The sequence below is a fragment of the Convolutriloba macropyga genome, chromosome 11, assembly GCF_964194025.1.
Source record: "Convolutriloba macropyga chromosome 11, txConMacr16.3, whole genome shotgun sequence".
Classification (NCBI taxonomy): domain Eukaryota; kingdom Metazoa; phylum Xenacoelomorpha; order Acoela; family Convolutidae; genus Convolutriloba; species Convolutriloba macropyga.
Window position 1 is genome coordinate 11,093,613 of NC_134478.1, and position 21,849 is coordinate 11,115,461.

Genomic DNA, 21,849 nt, shown 5'->3' on the forward strand with positions numbered 1-21,849 from the left:
TCGACGCGTATGTTAGTGACATCATCCATGGCTTTTCGATGTTCTGCTCTGACCAAATCTAGCAATGTATCTTATTTGAAATGATCTGTGTCATTTAAAGCAGAATGTAGAAAACAATTGTAACCTGTTCTTGTCCAAAGGTAATTCAAAGGTAATACAGCATAGTTGAAACTTGTTCTATTTTTTCTGTTATATTTTTCTCATTTAATGTAGTGTTGTAACTGGGAAATGGAACTCCGAAATCGACGTTAATATATTTATCGGCCATTAATACTTGTTTGAGGGGGGTAAAATATATTCCGGAATTATCCATTTCGTGTTCTGGCCAAACAGGTCTGGTCTCTTCTAACTCAGTCGAGGTTGGAGGAAGTTCTCCCATAAGGAGGAAAAGTACTGTCAATATTTGAACTTTTTCTAATTTTTAAAGTCAAATTTTGTTGCTCTTTGTGTTTTCTCTGATGAACTGGGAGCCTAGGTGTCAATTCATTGAGAATTTAAGCAAAAAATAAACTTTTTTTAGCTGTTTGTTTATTCTGACATATGTTCTTCTTCTGAGAAGGCTGAGTCAGCTGATGTTGAGTTGGGACTTAGGACTTCGCGAAGCAGCTGGATTGGTGTAGGGTCCGGCGCAAAAAATCTAGGGTCGACAATTTGCTGTAGTATGTTGCTTGTTATTTCCAACTCGTCGTCTTCATCGTCGTCTAGGACTACTGGCAAGCTTTTCGCTAGAGCAAAGCCACTTGAATAGATGCGGAAGAAAAATTCGTCCCCAAATAAGTGTAATATTCAGCTTCGTCTGTTGTTGCTTGTGGATTGTACGCAAGATTAGACCAAGTCTGAGTATAAGTTAGATGTCGAGCGTAGTGTATATTCTCAAAATATTGATAGGTTGAATGAAGGAAGGAAGGAATTGATTGAAGTTTACGTAGGAAGAGATCGGGTATAAGATTACTGTGAGCTGAGCAAAAATAACAATAATTGTCAACGGGCATTTAGTTTTAAAGGGTGTTTCCTATAAATGATTTGTTTAAATTTTAGGGAATAAACTTTTGCCTGTTGAAAGAGTATTTGACTGAGCGGCCCATAGGATTGAAAGGAGTAATTGAGTTCTGTTAACTTTAGCTCTGACGATATTGAGGTCGGAGTAGTAATATAATCTCATCCAACCTGGTGGTCAATTAAATTCTTTTTTGTTCCGGAATATTTTCCCTGCCTGCTTTGCGATAAGGAAGGGGGATTGGAGAGGGATAGTTAATTAAAATGCTTTTAGTTGCTAATACTTTGCAATTTTTCCCTCCTTCTTGTTTTGAGTGACAGCTCTAACTTCCATGATTTAATTTAAATTCAATTAGTTTTTTGTTAGCTTTCATCAGACTTTCCTCAGTCGCAAACATCAAAGAAGAAGTTGCAGGACATTGTCTCTGTGTTGAACTGCTCTAGCAATCCCCAAGTTCTGTGGTGGCTTCGAGCGGTTTGTGCGCAGGTATTGAATGTTATATAGGTCTTTCTCACCCAATGAGAGGGGAGATAAGATCTGCTGTTGTTGCGTCATCTTTACCTGATGTAGTGGGGAGGGTAACACAATCATGTAGCGAAAATTAGGAAAAATTGATTGCAATTGTTTTCATCCAATGAGCGGAGGAAACTATTGCCGAGAGTTTGTATCCATAGTTGCCACGTGTTTTGCTTGCAAATACATTCATCAGTGCATACCGTGCTTCATTCGGGACAATTCAAGCTTTCATCCTCGCTGCTACAGCGTTCCAAAAGAGACAAGGATTGCGTTCTCAGCGTTTCGGAGTGCAGTTCTGGCGCTGTACCGTCCTGGAGGAACGAGCGGTGGTGACACTGGGCGTTCCCGAATGGAGGAATGTGAGGCTGGATAACGCGGAGGGCAATGGGGAATGTGTTATTTCTTCCTTGTTCTTCCACTTAACTGGTTTTGTTTCCGGTAAAGAACATTCGTTAGAATGGTTTTAAGTTAGGGTTACTCAGTGCGAAAATGTTCTCTTTGCTAGATTGCTCTCGTTCTGATCGTGACTGTGATGTTATTCGTCAACCCATCGGGAGAGAGATGACGACTGAAATGTTTAAATCTCTCTGCCAAGATACTATCGACCAAAACGTCAATGAGTTCATGGTTGGCTATGAGATGCAGTACCGGGGACGTGGTTGCTCTGAGCAGTGGGTAAATGAAATACTGTGCTAGTTAATTTTTTCTTCGGATCATCAATTTCAGTAATATTGTTGCTTTTAGTTTCTTGGAATTGCTTATGCCACTGGCGTAGATGTACTGGTATACTGGCAATACGCACAAGGAGGTGCCTGGATGAAATATCCCCATAAGCGAAATTCCACGAATGGCGCAGCCTTCGTTTTTCATAACGTATATCAAGAAATGGGGAACCGGTGTGCGCATCATTGTGAGCCGCTTCTGGAGCTACCTACTGGCAGGTACTAGCTGCTTATTGCATTGAGCAAAGGCTCAGGTTTTGTTTTACGTTGGTTTTTTACCTCAAATTTTTTCTGCTTTACAGTAAGGACAGATCGATTGCTGCTTCCAGTTGTATATCTGCTGTTGAGCGACGAAACCCAGCGAAACGAGTAGCAAAACCAGTCACCTTCAAGGAGAGGAAGCAGAAGAAACATTGAACTGAACAGTAAGTAAAGTTATGTAATGTAATTTGTATTTGTTGTTGCTACTTTGTCTTGTGATATTGTGCGTTAACGCAATGTTTTCTGCTCTGAAGGAAGCAACGTACCGGCACCTTGATAATGTGACCGGTATTGAACTCGTGGGCTTCAGAACTGGGGATTGTTTTGTAGAGAGTGTTTCCATCGATGTTTGTTTTTTCTCAAGGTTTTTGTTTAATACATATCCATTAATCAAGTTATTTCAGACATAGTTTTAGGGTGTTTGAAAACCTGATCAAGAACTTCGCAAAAGCCGAACCAAAAGTTTGGAGCTAAGGTTGTTGGGAGGTGATAGCGTTATTCTAGTGGCAGTGGCTGCTTCGTATGTAATTCAGTCTGAGACCAACTATTTTATTTTTGCAACTTTTTCTTGATTTTTTTGTTTTTTGGTGTCCTTTTAGAGTGTTTGGACACTTCGAATCTTACTTAGGACTATTGGATGTTATATAATATGATACAACTTTGCTTTTTGTACTATTTGCGTTGTTCTAGCGTGGTTAAATTCTTTTGAAATGTTGGTTGTTTCGATATTTTTCTAGTTTCCTCGTGAGCTAGGGTAACGTTTTCGTATTGTTCTTGAGGTTCCACTGCTTTTTTATAAGTTCAACGGTAAGCCCTACTGCAGCTTACTACAGCAGAGCTAATAGAAGTACGCTTATATGGGTTTTTGTTGCTTTATGGCACCTTATGTTGGAGAGATTGTGTTTCCGTCGCGATTTTTACTCATTTTTCCGCGGTTTGGAGTGCATTCTTCAGTTTATTTGCTTGCTTTTTACTGCTAGGCGTGTCCAATTGGTTGCTAATGACCTTCCGACGTAGGCAGAGTAGTTTCTGCTGAGGGACATTTACCATTTTGGACTTATAGGTGTTCCGGCAAATGGCTGTTTTTGGGTGTTCAGCACTTAGGCCGATAAATTAGTGACGGTTGGGCAACTTTGGAAAAATTTTCGATTTTCTCAAATTTCTTCCCCTAGACCTCAAGATCCGGCTATTTTGGTACCCATATGGTGAATCTGAGACTGTACTAGCGGTATTTTTGACTCCAGCCACTTTTTCCGATGGCTCGTTGAGGTCGTTATAGGCTTTTTGTTAAATTTTTCGATTTGGCGTCCCGAAGAGAATGTTCAAGCGTGAGAATTGGTGTTTTAATGTTCCCCAGGACACGTTTAGTTATTTTTTGCCCTGCAAAGGCGCCAAGGATGTCAATTTTTTGATCTTTTGACATTTTTTCTGGATTTTTGGTAGGATTTTGATTCGGTTTTTCGGTATTGTCACTAGTTTTCGGGTTTTTTAACAATTTTTCGATCTTCGGGGTTGCTTCTACTGCTCTCCACTGTTAGAACGGATGCAGTAGAGTTGTCGGTTATAAAAGGTTTATTAACGTAAAAGTTGTATATTTTTTCCTTAGATCCTTCAGGAAGCTGTTTTTTTGTTATCGTATTGTTTTAAAGATTCTATCGGATTTTTTTCTGATTTCAGGTGTTTGTGCCTGCTTCAATTGTGCTGTTGGCTGTGGCGTAATTAAATCTTTACCGTCTAGGCATGCGCGTTGCGTCATGATGTATAGGGTTATTATAGAACTCCGTTTGACTACGGATGCGGGACGAAGACCGACGGGGTGGTAAAGGAGGTGTATCGGGATTTCCAATGATTCCCATTGTTTGAGGTCTGTTGTGATTAACTAGGCTTGCCGGGGGGCGCACCAAAGGTGGCCTAGCATAAAAAGGGGCAAACATTGGGGATTGGTGGAGAGTGGGTTGTGTATAAGTGAAAGGTTGGCCAGGACTATTTTGGTGACTATTTCTTGAACCGAGGTGTTCTGGAACTCTGATTACTTCTGGTTGTCTAAATGGTGGTCTAATTGGTCCCTGGTTTTCAACTATGAACACTTCTGAATTCTCTGTTTGTGTTGGTGATACATTCGGTGACGCAGTCATGTTCCTTTGTGTTAATTGGAGAGTTGATGCAGTTGGTGGAGTGAATAAATGACTGTCGTCCAAGTTGTAGTTAGTTTCGATTGGTGTTTGGGGCCTTGATATTGTTGGGCTACTTAGTGACGTTGAAGTACATAGAGAGGTTCTTCTGCTTGGGTTGTTAAAAGATGTGTTAGAGTGAGTTTTAATTAGTCGGTTGTGCGGATGGCAATTGCTCAGCTTCTCTTTGCCGTGGAAATGGAAGTTGGAAGTTAACAGTAGGCATTTGGTCAGCATGAGGAATTCGCGCAAAAAGGGAAAAGCCAAGACGGTCAATTTGTTGATCCATGAGTTCGGGTTCTTTAGCATCTTTATCAATTGATGGATCACAGCTAAATTTTTTGGATCAATTATTTCAAGGTCGTTTATTTGATGCTGTGGTTTGATCGGATGTAATTGAATGCGGTGCGCAATTTGTGTATGGCTTGTTCCCACTTTGCGGATCAGATAGTTAGAATCGGTCAGAGCTCTCTCAACACGATATAATAACTGAAATTTGCATTGTAATCCCTTCATTTTTTCTGATTGTGTATTTAAAAGTGGGTATAGAAGTGAGCAAAAACTTTGAGGTCATAGTGGTTGTGCCCTTGCTTTCCTATCATAGTATTCACGATACTTGTGATACGACGAAAGTAAGTTTTCGTGCCGTTGTTGAAATATATGTTGCATTTTGTTGTGTAGTTCTATGTTGAAGTCGTATTTTGGTTTTGTTTTGCAAGTTCTGTGTGTTGAATCGAAGCTCTAGGGCACCAAATGACTCTCTTCGGTGAAAAATGAAGAACGGTGTGCATACTATTGAAGAATGGTATCTAGTATTGTGAGCGTAACCGCAGGTGTTGCTAACTGCGGCCTTTGTCGTGAATTAAGGTTTTCGTAAATTCGAAGATACTTTTTCAAAGGTCCGTGAGCTCTTTCTAACAGTCCAATTGTTTGTGCGTGCTTAACAGAAGCATTCTCATATTTGATTTCCAGCATTTGTGCAAGCTCTTGAATTAGGTTACTTGTTAAGACAGAACCTTTGTCACAGAGTATGCTTCGTGGAATGTAGGAATGTTGAAGGAATAAATCTGTTAAGTGTCTGGCTACAAAGCTGGCGTCGGTGTGCTTTATTGGAATTGCAAAAAGGTACTTAGAGAACACATCCATTGCCGACAAGATGTATTTGTACCCTTTCCATTCAGGCAGTTTTCCTACTATGTGAACTTGCATCATGTCCTCAGGATAGAATTGTAGCGCCGAAACAGGTTGAAGAGGGGGTCTCTGTTTGGCATCTTTGGCTTGCTGACAAGTTGTGAAATTACTGATGTAGTCGCGAATGCTCTCTTGATATCCGGGAAAGTAGAATCCTTTACGTAATTCTTCAAGAGTGTTTGAGATTCCTTGGTGGTCTTTTTGTATTGAATTATGGAGGCGATATATTAGCTCAGTCCTCAAGTGCTTTGGTACACATAGTTGCAAGTGTGAGATGTTGCCAATGTGATTAAAGAATTATCGATAAAGAACGTTATTGTTAACAGTTAACCTTTTAAATTGCTTCAAGTATTGTCGAAATTGAGGTATTTCGGTGTTGATGTGCGTTTTCTTCGCAACCATGTTAGTGTCTCTGGGATATCTTTGTCTTTTCGTTGTTGCTCCTGCATATTGAGCATTGAGTACTTCTCCGAAAGATCTGCCGAGTCCAGTGGGTTGCTCAGATACAGTGCGTTGAGAATTCGTTTTTCTTTTGTTGTAAATTTATTTGCTTCTGTAAGGATGTTCTCCTCTGTGAGAAGATGGGCTAGCGTTATTATAAAGACTTCTGTTTTTAATGGTTCTTCTATGCACTGTTTTTCCTCATTGTGTTCCGAATTAGCATTTGTTATTGAGGAGAGAGTGTTATCTGGTTGTTTGGGTGTGATTTCTATTTCGACATCATGAATGGGCAGTCGGTCCTTCAACTGCAATTTGAATTAAGTGTCGGGATTGACATACATTCGTGAAAGATAATCTGCCGCTGCATTCGCTCGTCCTGGTATATGGCCTAAGATGAGGTTAAAACTCATGAAATAGTCCGCTTTCGACCATAAGCTAGGGGGGAGGGTCTTTGACTGAAAAAACCTTGTTAGGCTTTTGTTATCTTTTAACAATATAACTGGATATTTTGTTGCTCCCCAGATGTTTGCCTCAAATGTTTCTAGTGAATACACTGTTGCCAGAAAATCCTTGCAGTACATTGATAGCTTCAACTGATTTGGGGTAAAAAGTCTTGATCCGAAAGACACGGGAGCATAGTTTTTTATTTTCTTTCCTGCTTGGTTCTCAGAATAGTCTTCAATAAGTAGTACATATCCCGCAGCATAGTGACTTGCGTCAGCCAGAATTATGTACTGTAGGTCTTTTTGAGCTATCCTGAGAGTACGTTCACAAGCCTTTTTGAGCGAAAAGGTTATTTCCTCTAATGCTTTTTCATGCTCGTGTGTTATGATAATTGTGTTGTCATTCCGGAGCAATGAATAAAATGGGCGAAGCTGATTTGTTAAGTTCGGTATGTAACTCTTAAAGAAATGTACAAATCCGATCACTCGGCGGATTTGCTTAAGGGTTTTCGGCATCTTCAGCTTTTTCAAAAAGTTGTTTACTTTTTCTTTGTTGGGTTACATTTTCTTCGTTCTAAACCAGACTCCAGTCCAATAGCAGAAAGCTTTGATGAAGAAAATTTCCTCTCGAAAATTGACAAGATGTTTGAAAGTCGGATCAATATCCTCATTCCTACCTGTATCAGCCAAATGCGAAGTGAATTAATCTCTCAAGTAAGAAGTGAAATTCAAGCGGCTATTCCAAGCGCTGTTAAACAGGTTGTTGAGCAAATTAAGGAAGAATTAAAGACCGAAATTCTTCGACAAGTTGAGGGTGAATTATACTACCAAGAAGAACGTTGCAATGCTGCAGCGATGTCTCAAGCGGAAAGTATAGAAAATTACAATAGGAGAGAAAATATAAGAATCATTGGTTTGAAGGAAGACGTCCAACAGGTTGACAATGGGGGGTATTATACCTGAAAAAGACACTGTTACAATTAAAAAGGTTATTGAAGTCGCGTCATCGTTGGGAGTAGCAATTGACGAGAAGGATATTTCAACTGCTCACAGACTGCCAGGAGGCAAAGTGGGTGAGCGTACAATAATCGCTCGATTTGCCCGTAGAGTCGTGAAGACTGATATTTTACGAAACAAGAAGAAGTTATCAGCAAATACTAACAACGTAAAAATATTCGAAGATATTTCACCTGCTCGTGCTAAATTTCTTTCCATGATGAAGAGAGATTCTCGTGTGGAGTCAGCGTGGACACGAGAGGGAACAATTCTTTATCTGTGGAAGGAGAATAAGAAAATATACAGGGTGCTGGATTTACTGGACGCTGCCAAAAATCTGAATTATGACTTTTCGGAATTTATGAAATGTTTCCGACCATCTCGCAGCAATATTTTTCCCACCTCTTCGCCCATTGACTATACCTAAGAACAAAACTTCAATATCTTGCAGTTCACTTAATGTATTAAATCTAAATGTTCGCTCATTGAAAAAACACCTTGAGGACCTGGAAGCACTTGCGTATAGTCATGAGTCTCCTCCTGACATACTTTGTTTAACAGAAACCTGGCTTTCCGAAAAAGACGATCCAAAATTGTTTTTAGTTACTGGTTATCAGAATCTTTTATCGAAAGTTCGTGACTCAAAAGGTGGTGGCATTATGATTCAAATTAGAAACAATTGTTCTTTCCAAAAAGTGCTTGATTGCGACATTGAAGAGTCATTGTTCGTTAACGTAGATAAAAAAGGCTACTTATTCCGATTAATGATAATATACAATAAACCAAGGGCAAACAAAATTGAATTCACTGAAATCTTGGACAAAGTTATGGGAAACATTAGCTCACAAAAAATTCCAACAGTAATCTGTGGAGATTTTAATATAAATATCTTGAAGAACAATCTGTTAACCCAAAAATACATAAATTCCATTCATTCAAATGGCTTCAGCATAACACCTAGTGAACCAACCCGGGTCACAAATAGCTCAGCAACTTGCATCGATCATTTCATCTATCAAAATTTAATTGCAGACTGTGAGATATTAGATAATCAGAGTTTCTCTGATCATTATCCCGTTTTGCTCAGATGGGCTATAAAAAATACGGGAGATGAAAGCAAAATAGTAAGAGATACATCTTTTCTACGTTATCCAAGTATTGTAGAAAAATATTTATTCGTTTTGAGTCACGAACTTGAGAAAACTTTTTCCAAATTATCGAACAGTGGTATTTCTTCGTTCACTGCTTTCTATGAAGTTTTCTTGTCGGTTACCGAGCACTATGCTCCATTTAAACAAATAAATCCGAACAAAAAGAACCTTACGCCTAAATGGTTTGACAATAAGCTGAAAAATTTACGTTCTGAACGCAACCGGGCTCATAGGAAATGGAAAAAAGACCCATCTAATTTACCTTTGCTGTATAGGTTCAAAGAAATTCGAATTCGTTTTGAAAAAAATGTCAAATCAGCGAAGCGGATTTACTATAAAAAAATGTTTGATAATTGTTTAGGAGACTCAAGACTCTTTCGCTCTTTTAAACGAATTATCAGGAAAAACCCGACAGAATAATAGCTTTATTAAATTGACTTCGTGCATATCAGACACCAAGCCAAATCCATCAACCCTTGAAGTAGCTGAGAAATTCAATGAGTTTTTTGTTAGCATTGGAGAAAACATTAAGCAGAGTATTCCTTCAGAGACAATCGATCTTCCTAGCGATGTAAACATGTCAATAAGAATGAACCCAGTGTCTGAAACAGAAGTGATTGGTATTATTAACTCTCTTCCCAATAAATCGTCATCAGGTGAAGACGAAATAAGTAATATATTGGTTAAGACTGCAGGATCAGTGATTACCAAATACCTTACATCATTGATAAATGTATCTTTTTACGAAGGATTGTTCCCCTCTGAGCTCAAAAAAGCTAAAGTTTTTCCGCTTTTTAAAAGCGGATCACGTGTAGAAGAGAATAATTATAGGCCAATTTCTCTTTTGAATGTCTTGAGCAAAATATATGAGCGCTCGATGTTCACGAGAGTATACGAATATATGGAAGGTTTTAATCTCTTTTATTTTAAACAGTTTGGTTTCCGTAAAAAACATTCAACTATTGATGCCCTAGCGGAACTCACAGAAAGGATAAGATCAAGTAAATCTGAGACAGTTAGTTTTTTTCTTGATCTGGAAAAGGCTTTCGATACACTAGATCATGAAATTTTACTCCACAAGTTGGAACAGTACGGTATACGTCATAATTGCTGGAAATGGTTTCAGAGCTACCTATGTGGTAGATCACAAAGAGTAACCTTATCTGGAGTATCATCCAATTGGTTAAGTATTACTTGTGGTGTTCCTCAGGGTTCCATTCTTGGACCTTTGTTGTTCCTCATTTATATCAATGATTTACCTAAGGCCTGTAATCATGTTAGTGTGTATCTGTTTGCTGACGATACAAATTTATGTGGTTTAGACTGCTCCAGATCAGATATTCAAACAGACCTTGACAATGTAGCAAAATGGTTAAATGCAAATAGACTTAAGCTGAATTTAAGTAAAACGTTTCAAATAAGTACAAAAGCAAGTGCTTCCAGTCTCAGGTTTAATATTGCATCTAGTCTTATAAATATCGACCATGAATGTAAGTATCTAGGATTGATATTTGATTCAAAGCTCTCCTACCACGCTCATATCAGTTCCGTAACTGAACGTCTTGGACGTCAATGCGGTGTAATATCCAAATTAAGACACTTTGTTCCGCGTTACCAATTGATTGAATACTATAGAAATGTGGTATGCCCAATTATCCAATATGGTGTTCTTGTTTACGGGTGTTGTAGCTTCTCATCCCTTTCTCCGATTTATCAATTGCAAAAGAAAATAATCAAAGTAATATACTTCAGAAAACGTCATGATGATAGTGAAGACTTGTTCACGGCTAATAAGATATTAACTGTGTTCGAATTGCATATCTATGAATTACTAAAATTCGTTTTGAAGTCATTAAATCATATGCATTCCGAGAATTATCTTAATACTATTTTTCAGTTCGAAAGTTGCATTCATTCAACTAGACGCGCTGATTTTATGCTGCTGAAAGTTCCATTATGCAAAACTAAAATAAAACGAAACTCGATTTGTCACCGAGCTTCCAAATTGTTTAATATGTTGAAAATACAATTGCTCATACCTGACTATGTAGGAAATGCAACCATTAAGCAAGTCTCTGATATCTATCATAACTTGAAGGACTCATACATACAAGGAAATTATGATCTCGTTCGAAATGTGTTTTTTGGATAATTTGTTACATCCCTGCAACTCCTGGTAATTCTTTGAAAATAATTGAAAAGTATACGCAAAAATTTGTGCGGTGCCTTCGTAGAAGGCACCGCGATTCGATTTCTGCTGTCAGAAATCACTTTTTTCAATTTTTAAAGACAGTTTTTGTCACTTTTTCCTCCTTCATAGGATCATTTGACAAAAAACGACAATTTTTACTTTACAACGTTGCTCTCTGCTGTAAACAAGTTTCAATTCGATGTAGTTTAAGTACTTATCTCCGGGCTCTGGTGGAGCAAGAAGTTCGAGCAGTTAAAATGTTGCTAAAAAAAAAAAAAAAAAAAAAAGAAATCATTTACAAAATGGCAAGAATAATAAATTTAAAAAAAAATGAGTTTATCCACTCTGACGTTTATATTACAGGGCACGCTGGAAAGTAGGTCTAAGGACCTCGTTGCGCGTCCTTTCCCAGCCTAAAATATTCTAGTATAAATGTTAATTCGATTGTTGGATATATTAAATGCATTTATTTTTCGATGTTTGATTGTGATTTATGTCGTGATTTGATTATCCTTCTTTGTACATTTGATTGATAGGCCGGGATAAATTAACTCTCTCTCTCTCTCTCTCTCTCTCTCTCTCTGGGAGTAGAGCCTTGCTGGTTTATTGTGTGGCCCAAGAAGTCGATGGTTTTTACGCGAAATTGGCATTTTTCCATTGATAATCGTAATCCTGCATTGCGGACGCATTTAAATATCTCTCTCAAGTATTTTATCAGCTCTTCTCCGCTGTTGGCGCCTGCTGCGATGTCAAAGAATGAAGAACACTTATCCGTTGCAATACATCTTTCCAAATGATGTCGAATGCGGGAACTGAAAATTGTTGGTGAACGGCTTAGGCCTTGTGCTAGGCGTTTAAATGCCCAGGTTCGTGAGCCAAAATTAAAAGCAAGAAGTTGTACACTTAATTCATCAGCCATTCCAACAGAAAAATAGGCTTGACTACAATCAAGTTTTGCAAAAAATACTCTTATTTGCTAGGTGCTGTCCAGCATCTGTCATAGTAGCGACGGGGAAATTGTTGTTACTATAATCGTGTCGTAGGAGGAAGTTGATTTTCTCAAGTCAATTAAAATTCTTAACTTTCCGTTTGGTTTTCTCTTTGCAAATATTGGGCTGGAGTATTTTGAGTAGGGCAGCGTTGTTACAATGTCGAAGTATTGCATGAGGGCTAGCTCTACAAGTAAATCTTCTCGCAAATGAACTGGTGTCTGTGGATTGGGAGCATAGAATGGCATATTATTTTCAGTATTTAATACTGAAAATAATATGCCATTATTTTCGCCTTGAAGCTGGTGTTCAGCCCATATTACTTTCGCCTTGAAGCTGGTGTTCAGCCCGACGTCAAATCGATGTCTGGCAAAGATGTCGTGGAATTCTACAAGGAGGTTTTCCATCTTGTGTTTTTCGTTTTCGCTGAAGATACTTTGCCTCCAATTAAATTTTGTTAAAAATTCTAGTCGTTCTTGTTCGGAACGTTTTGGGTCCAGTTCTTGTTTCAGTTTTAAAGTCACAGAGCGAATAGTAAATTAGCCGCTCGATTTGGTTTAATCTCGATGGGTCTTTACAAGTTTCAGGAGTTGGAAACCAAAGTTTCTCCGGATGTTTTGGTTTACTTGCGTTGGTTTTGTTTTTGATTTCAATTAAGTTCTGTAAATTGTTCTGTAGCTCTTCTGACTGTAAAAGCGCTGGTTCAAGTGGGACTAGGTATTCCGCTTGTTCAGGAGTGAGTAATTTAAACGTTGCTACTGTTTTTTCAGGTATGGTTATCATATAAGGTTGTACGTTCATTGCTGCAATTGTTGTTAGACCATTTTCATCAATACGGCTAAGTGACGATGTAATACACAGCCCTGTCTTTCCTTCAAACTTGATTGAAGGCTCAACAACTCCAGTTTTGTTTCTCATTTCTGGGTGATCAGTTAAGTCTTGACATTGTATCAACTCTTGGCAGTCTGGTGGAATTAAAAGTTTCTTCGCTGTGTACGGAGCGAGAGGTTTTTTTGGTGTTCGGCAATGTTGCTTTTCTCCTGCTTTGTTCTGGATCATATTTAAGTGTAGACTTAGATCTTGCGTTATCAGAATTCTGTGTTTTGCATCAATGAAAATGTTATTTTTCTCAAAAAATGGTAGTCCTATTAATGTGTCTGTCAGGTTAGGGGCTATGAGAAACGGTTCGACGTATTCAATATTTGATAGGGTAAATTTTATGACCGCTGTGCTCAATATCTTCACGGGCGATCTATTTGCCACTGAGACAAACTTCTGTTGTTCCTGTATGATTGATACGATGTTATCAGGGCTTAGTTGTTTGATTTTTTGTAATGTTTTGAAACCCATAGCGCTATGGAAACAAGTATCGAGACCAGTATCGAGACAAGCATCGTGTGTGCAATTTTGTGTTATAAACGGGACATAGAAAAGAAGTCGTTTTTTGTCGAGACGGCAATCACTTTGTTTTTTCTGTCTTCACAGACGTTATGTAGAAAAAAAGTTTCCTTTTTATTTGTATTTTGTTGGTTAATAGGAATTAAATGACGTGGCTTTAGTAGTTTTTTTGGTACGTCTGGTTGCTCAAGGCTCCATGACTACTCATCATTTGAGACTGCTGATTGCACCCGGGCGGGACAAAATAGTCACTAAAAGTTTCCACATTGTTTGGAATATACTCGACCGTGTTGAAACTGGCTTGTTTATTCTGTTGGTTTTGGTTACTAATGGTATTGTATGGGAGGAACTGTGGTCTGAGATGAGGGTTTATATGCCAACATTTGGAGATCGAGTGTCCAGTCTTGTTGCAACCCTTGCATACTGGTCTATTGCGGTAAAACTGTCCTTGATTTGCAAAACGGGGTTGACCGAGTAGTGCTGGTGCAGGTGCGCGGTTCTGATTGCGATTTACGAAATTTTGGTTGAAATTTTGTTGATTCCATTTAATGGGAAAGTTTTGTTTCTGAAAATTATGGTTTTTGCTTCGTCCTTGCAGATCTGATGTACTGCTTTTTGTTGCCTTGACCATTTCGTCTATTTGTTTTTTCATTTCTTACAAATTCTGAACTTCTGATGTATCTCTCTCTGATTCGCTTAGTGCTGGCGGCGCAATTTGGTTGAACGCTGTGAAAACATCATTTTCTGGCAGGAGATTTTCGAGCATCAGTCGTTGTGTATACTTTTCACAGAGATCTTGAACTGTAGTTGTTTCTGGTTCTTGAAGTAATTTACGTTGGTGCTTCTGTGGTAGGCCTTTTATGAAGGCATCTCTTACTCGTCTTGTTCGTTCGACATTTCGATTTTCTTGCTGTACATGTTGTTCGGGGTTAGCTTCGATGTCAGGGAAAGCATATAGAGCTAAGCGTTGTAATTCGGTTAAAAAATCGGCTGGTTGTTCAGTGCCTTGCTGAAATTTACAGGCATGGAATTGAATCTTGTACAATTGAGTACGATTTGCCGGGTTATATCTCTGGTAGAGCCTTTCAAGTGCCCTTTCAAAGTTTTCTTGTATCTCTTCCGGCAGCTGTTGATAAAAAGCTGAGGCTCCTCCCGATGAGTTCAAATGCAGGTAGTGATGCTGCATTTCTGCAGGGATGTTACCTATTTCTAGAGATGAAGCTAATTGTCTTGAAAATTTAACAATATCCTCATTGGGGGCTCCAGAAAACTTGGGCAGTGTTATGTTAGTTGGTATTCTAAGGGCATTATTCTGAACAAAAACTGGAGGGACTGCCTGATTAGCATCTCCCATGTTTTTAGTACTGTTTACTTAGCTCTAATAGATAAAATATCAAAAACTTGCCTGTGTTTAGTTGTTTGAGTCAGAATGTGTCTCCACCTCTGTCTGTGTCTTGCCAATCACTCTCGGGAACTGCTTGTCTGCTGTATTGAAGAAGGTGAGTTGTTGTTGGTATGGAGAGACCCGTCTTCGTTGAATTCTGTTCTTAATGCTCAGTCTCTTCAATTGTCTGATGACTTCAACGACTGTCACCATGTGATAACCTTTTCCGTAGTGCGCCTATTCTGTCTACTTTTGGTAATTACTTGTTGTGCTAATTACCGTTGCTATTATCAGGCATATTCCGTATGCGTATTGCATATATATATATATATATATATATATATATATATATATATATATATATATATATATATATATATATATATATATATATATATATATAGGCCATCAATTTGAAGTCGTAAAGAAGCAAGTTATTGTTGTGAGCGTTATGTTAATAAAAGAATAACTAAGACGTGAAATTGGATGCATGGGCCGGCGATCGTGCTTCTTTTATTTCTTTAGACTATAATTAAAGAGATGTTAAGATGGACCAATACAATTTATTCAAAAGAGTATAAGGGATGATTCCCTTTACAGTATTTAGCAGTTACAAAGAGAGACTAAGTAATCAAATAATTTTGTGCGTGTTAATCATAAAAAATGTGTAGTTAAGTTGAAGGCAATATCGAGTAGTATCCTTCGCTAATTCGCTAAGCGTGCCGGTCTTCATCTGTAGTATTATATCTATTTTCAACTAAAATATAAAAGTTAATCAGTTCCCAGTTTCTTTCTCTGCCAATAGAAAATGTTTTCGTTATTATTGCGTTATTCTATTTTATCTGCTTTTGCATCTTTATTGTGAAGAATATATAATAATATTTGTAAGCATATGACAGGCAGATTGTCAAAAAATAGCCGCAATAGCTTCGTAGATCTGCAGTCTAAAAAAACAGTAAAAAAGACAGACCAAAAAAACTCGTCTTTTCATAAAAGGCTGATATGTTATATTTTGATTAAAAATCTGTATAGGTGTTTGCTGTCTCTATTTGCTGCTCTCAAATAACCTTCAACACACGCCCATTTGACCTTATCTCTTTGATTTAAAGTATATAAAGGTCAATTTCGAAGTGAGGAAGTCAATTTTGAGAGTGAGGTAAGTCACTGTGACCAAAATTTAATCACAATAATGAAAAAAACTCGCCCCACTAAGAGCAGAAAATGATGTCACGCACGCACTTCAGCTGGAATTGCATGAACAAATGAACAAAAAGCAGATTTGAAGTGGTTGTGACGTGATATGCTCGTAACAAAAATCGCGACGACGAAATAAAAAAACATAGCAGGACAAGTCCTGACGTACAATTCAAAGAATTTTCATTGACTAAACAGAAAACTAGACCAAGAACTGACTATGAATGGATTGGGAAAACCATTTAGAAAAAAAATCCGATCCAAAAAATTGAAAAAACTGTAAAAATCAAAGTGAAATTGCCTCATGTGAACAAAAAACCACCAGCGAGAAAGCGAATTTTTCTTCAAACACCGTTTTCTCACTAGACTTTAAATTTAGAGCAAAAAAATTCACGCCGCAAAACCACTCGCTTTTTCGCTCCACTTCCTGTTTCGACGTGACCAAAATCACTACTCCAATTTGACTTCAAAAATCATGAAAATGTGTGAACAGATCTTAAAAAAAAGACAGCGCCCAATACAATTCAAATTCTTTGAATTGTAAAAAACCAAGAGAAGGGCAATAATAGCCCTAGCTATCGCTGCGCGGCTATTAATAATCCAATCATAATTTGACTTGAAAATTACCATTGAAGTAAGTTAAAGTCAAATTGGAAGAGGAAAACTCATTTTGAGTGTCACGAGTGACCTAAGAATAAACTTGACTGCACTAACTCTCCATTAAAAGTGAAAAATGACGAATGACTGGGAAAATTCTTTCAAAAGTTGACGCCGAAGCAAACAAGAAAGGGAAGGCCGATAACAGCTCCGAACATCTAACGCCATATCAGCTATTCATAAGATAATAATAACAGGATTGTGAGTTGATTCCCTATCCACGGGTGTCTGATGTGATTACCATTCATCATGTCGTTACCCGGTCAGGTTACCGATATTTTGGGGGGAGTGCGAAAAGAACGACGAATTACTCTGCTCAATGCGGTCGTGTTGGACTGGGGGTATTAAATCCAGCGACCTCAAGTGGTCGATCCAATGGATCGGCGATTTTGACGTCCGTTGTTTTTTGAAATTGAAGATGTTATATATGTCGTCAAGGTCCTTCGTCAGGTTTCGAACATGAGTTCAGTATCAACTTCCAAATTTAGCCTGTCTGATACAGAAGCGGAGAAAAGCGCATTTTCGAAGCAGGATCAGGCTAACCCGGTCTCTCTGACCTAAGTTTGATTTTGTCTGGGACTTCACCATTTCCCAGCTTTTTTCACACGGTAATTGAGACAAACAATTTTTGAACTCCCCAATTTTGCTATGAACGATAACAATGAGATTTTAATTTTGAAAAAACTTTTATTTCACACTCTGCTTTCTAGTGACACCACTCACAGATCTCTACATATCGATTGGCAAATATTGACTTAACAAAAATCCCAGTTGAGCATATAATTCTCCCCGCTACAATTGGGGTCGGAGCAAAAAAATGAAATTAACAACCGTTCATCACGTGAAGCTGAAACTGATCAGTTCATTTTACAAAATTTTTTGTCCCACTTGTCATAACAGGAACGCAATATCCGAAAAAAAAGATCAGAAACCCATATCGTGGCAATTAAATAACTTCAAACTAAATTTAATCTATTAAATTCCCACTCTGTAAAATCAGGACACTTGCATTGATTGAAAATTTTAACCATAAACGCGTCCAGAATTTACGCATATATTGCTTTTGAACAATTTTTCACTATACTGTAATAATTATTTTCCAGCAGCGGTGCTAAATTTGTGACATACCCTATCTCTGTACTTTTTAGATAGCTCTTCTTCTCTCTCCTGCTGCTGTTTGAGCAACTTAGCAAAGTACTGCTTCCTCTTTTTCCTCCTCTCCCACCTGCTCTGCTTTTCTTCCACTCCTCCACCCTCACTTCCACCTACGCCTCCACCCCCAGAACCACCTGGACCATCCTCGCCTTTCTTTTTGTCACTAAACACACAAATTTAGCACAAAATTGTCCGGAAGTTGGGTTAAATAGGATGAGACATTCTGGACGCTAAGCGGGTAAACTGAATTTCCGTTTTAAAATTGATTATGTAAAAGTTTTTGGGCAATCTGTGAAGCAGATCTTATTGGCTGTCTGTTTGATTTGGTTGAATTGATCTGTTATATATTATGTCACTGTAGCCCAACCAGAGCAATAAATTCTCCCTCTTGAAGCCTACTTTTCTCTCCATCTCTAAAAGATTTGAGTAAACTGACGGCAGAAAATTGCTCGCGAAACAGCAAGAAAAATCTACAGAAAAACTAGCTGAGAAAAAATTCCCGGACGTTCAAATTTTTCATCATCTTGAATTTCTTAAATTGTGCCATCATGAATTTTTACACTTTTAAATACTAGTTGGCGTTGTGCTTGTTCATTGACGTAACTATATAGATCACATTTTTTCAGTGTTCACCAAAATACCTTTTCCTTCGGTAGGGGTCGCCAGCACCCGCCCCGGCAGCCCCACTAGGTCCAGATGAAGTCCTCCTGGCTCCAGGGGTCATCAACAGTTTACGGAAGTCTGCATTGCTCAGATTGGGGTTTAATCCACCACCTCCGTAGTCGTCCGGATCATCACTATAACACAGAACATAGAATAGTTAAAAAAAAAAGGTGCAATTGAGATCTTGGCTATCCAACATGTTGAAGATCTCAATCACACCTATTTTAACAATTCTATTTCTACCGATATAAACCCTAATTCAACAACTCGCTTGCATTATGTTCAACCTCTCATTCAGTTGGGCCAGAACCTAAAACAACCGTCCATAACCTTATTTACGTTATGACGGGGTGTGTATGCCATATTTTCAAGCAGAGGTAGGGTAGTTGGTAAGGGGAGGGAGGTGGGGTATAGCTGAAAGACCCGTTTCAGATTAGCGGTTGAAAAATCAATTGCCACTTACTCATCGTGGAATCCTATCGGCGCCGACGGATTAGAAAAGGAAAAATCGACTAAAACAAAAAATAGTTATAATTACAATATTTTTGATGAACGAAATTGAGACGTTTTATACAATTATTGCATACCTTCAGGCATCCTCTGAACAACAAGTATCTGAAAATAGTAAAACAAGTGAACAACTAAACAGTTATGTTCAGATAACTTAGCATCAGGTGTATTGGTCACATACGGTTAGTGGCTCATTAGTCTTCTGAAGAAGCGGTTCTTTAGTTCTTCAATTTAATTTAAAAGAGGTGAAAATAATTGCACGCCGAGGGAGACGTCATTGCGTTCATTTTTATAAGCACCATTAAAAGCAACCATTAATAGTGTATTTAAGAAACTGGATTTGGCAAGATGATAAACAATTTCAGAGCACACAGGTCCAGTTTTTTGGAACCAGCATGTCTCCCCAAGCAGTTTTCGGTAAAGGTAAGCAAAAGTTCAGATAATTAATTTACAATTTCATATATTTAAAGATTTCATTTAAAATGTCGAAAAAGCGGATAAATAAGGTAAAACGAATAGAATTTTTGTTCGACGAAGTAAAAAAATCATTGCAGGACATTTACAAAAAAAATTTTCATTGACTAAAAAAACTAGACCCAGAATGGACTAAGACTGGATTGGGAAAACCATAAAGAAAAAAAATCTTATCAAATAAATCGAAATAGCAGTTAAAATCCAAACAAAAAGGCAGTATGTGAACAAAAAACCACCAGCTAGAAATCGAATTTTTGATCTTACACCATTTTATCACTCCACCTAAAAGTGTGATTGAAAAAAAATTCTCACGCCGCAAAATCACAGGTTTTTTTGCTTCACTTCCTGTTTCGGCGTGACCAAGCACATCGCTTCAAAGTGTGAACAGAGCAGGACAAGTTAAAAAAACAAAGCAGGACAAGTCCTGAATCATAAACCAAAGATTTGATTGAAAGACTAACAATTAATATCCCTGACCGGCAGACCAATTGAACAATGCCAGGCAAACAGTCTCACAAAATTAGATATAACTTAAATTTTTGTTATTGGTAAAAATCTTCAAGCTAAAATCCTGAAAATTATCAATTTAAATTTATAATTTGAACCAGCATACGTTTTCGAAAACTTAAAAAAATTGTAAAAATCTCCAACACTTTGGGTGTTTAATTTCGCATAACCAAGGCAAATAGCACAAAAAACAGACATAAAAAACTTCATGAAATTTGGATAGCGTTATTTCTATACCCTTCCAACAAAAAACTCAAATGATCAAAAACCCGAAAAATGAACCATTTGGAGCGCAAAAACTACAAATGACCTTTTCACCTGGAAATGCAGCCTTCCGAGCATATTCAACAACCTAATAACTTGACAAACTACTAGGAACCACTTTAGTGCTTCTAACGAAACGTTACCTTTTTATCCCATTTTGAAAGCTCAAAATCATAGAAAAATGTGTGAATACATTATCAAAAAATATATATAGCAGGACAAGTCCTGAAATAAAATCTTAAGAACTGAATTCATCAATGGCCTCACAATTAAAAAGTTTATAGAACCATGAAACTTAGACAGTCAACAAGGTCAATTGACCTAAATGCGCAAAAACTGAAAAAATAATTTTAAACCAAATAGAACATTTCTTTTTAAAAGATCTAGTGTTCCAAAAGTCACTTAAAATAAAACTTTATGGCAAAATTGACTCTGAGCATTCTTAGACTGAGTAAACAACAAACAACCATGCGTGTTTCAAGGACATGTAAAGCAAAACTGAGGCAAAAGCTGAAGAAAATGGCAAAAATCAGAATATAAAAGTCCTTAAAAACGTTTTAGCACATCTAATGGCTGAAAAATTGCAAAGAGGACTACAGATGATTGCAAGATTCAAAATTCACTCAAAAATTTTGAAACCAAACGGCATCTCATTGAACAAATGTGTCTTAAAAAGTTGTATCAAGTAAAGCAATCAAAAACAAAAAAAGATGTAGCAAAGAGAGCCACCAAAAATGCAACGCAGAAAAAGGCCAATAAGAACAGCTAGTTCTGAGATAAAGCGAAAGGAGCACAAGATAAACATTAAAAACTTACAACTCTAGCAACTCAATTTTGTAAGTGTCAAAATAAAGAAACAGCTGCTATGAACGTTAGCAACTAATAATATTAATTTTTTCATCGTTAGCAAGCAACGAAACTTGTCATTAATGCTGAGATTAAATGATAAGACTACAAATAAAACAGCCAAATTTTGGAAACAAAATATCTTTACAAAATCTCTTAATAATTTTAGTGTTATTGTCATAAGAAACATTTATGAGTTGGTAAAAACTTATGGAGAATCCAACACCTAAAGAGGCAACTGATTATCTAACCGTTTGCATTAAAATAACAAAACGCTGACAAATTCACTTAAACCAAAAAAAATTAAATTAAAATTTGAAATTAAGTATTTATTTATTTACGCTCCGGGAAGCTAATTTCGTCAAAACTGGAAATCTCTCTCTCTCTCCAACAACTCTGCAGGCTTATGTCGAAAAAAAACTATCCAAAAACTTATGTCGAATCTGCAGGCTCCAATTAAAAATTTGGTTGTATGTGAGCCAAACAGGGCAGAAACTGATCCAAGCCCAGAAAAATCAACCAAAATTACAAAAGGCGCCAAAAATCTTACAAATACTTTCAAAAGATCCTCTGTAAGGTTAATTTTTATTCATTACAATAGTTTTGAGCTCATGAAAATTTTTGTTGCTTCTTTAAATTAACATAACCTGAAAAACAACAAGACGTTTCAAGAAAACTTGAAAGAAATAGCAAAAAATTGATAACTTAATGAAATTTGTTATGTTAAT

At 37.4% G+C, this 21,849-nt stretch overlaps 1 protein-coding gene across 1 annotated transcript in view; it reads right to left on the bottom strand.

The window, feature by feature from the left end:
* The window catches only part of LOC142349038 (protein Red-like), a 52,223-nt gene extending 33,033 nt beyond the window's left edge, over positions 1–19,190 (bottom strand). The window contains exons 1-4 of the mRNA XM_075400450.1: positions 19,108–19,190; positions 18,984–19,032; positions 18,499–18,654; positions 17,831–18,020 (exon numbers count right to left, since the gene is read on the bottom strand). Of these exons, the coding sequence (XP_075256565.1) occupies positions 17,831–18,020; positions 18,499–18,654; positions 18,984–19,032; positions 19,108–19,117 (405 nt within the window). The 5' untranslated portion in view covers positions 19,118–19,190. The remainder of the gene's footprint in view (positions 1–17,830; positions 18,021–18,498; positions 18,655–18,983; positions 19,033–19,107) is intronic.
* Between the last annotated feature and the right edge of the window lie 2,659 nt (positions 19,191–21,849).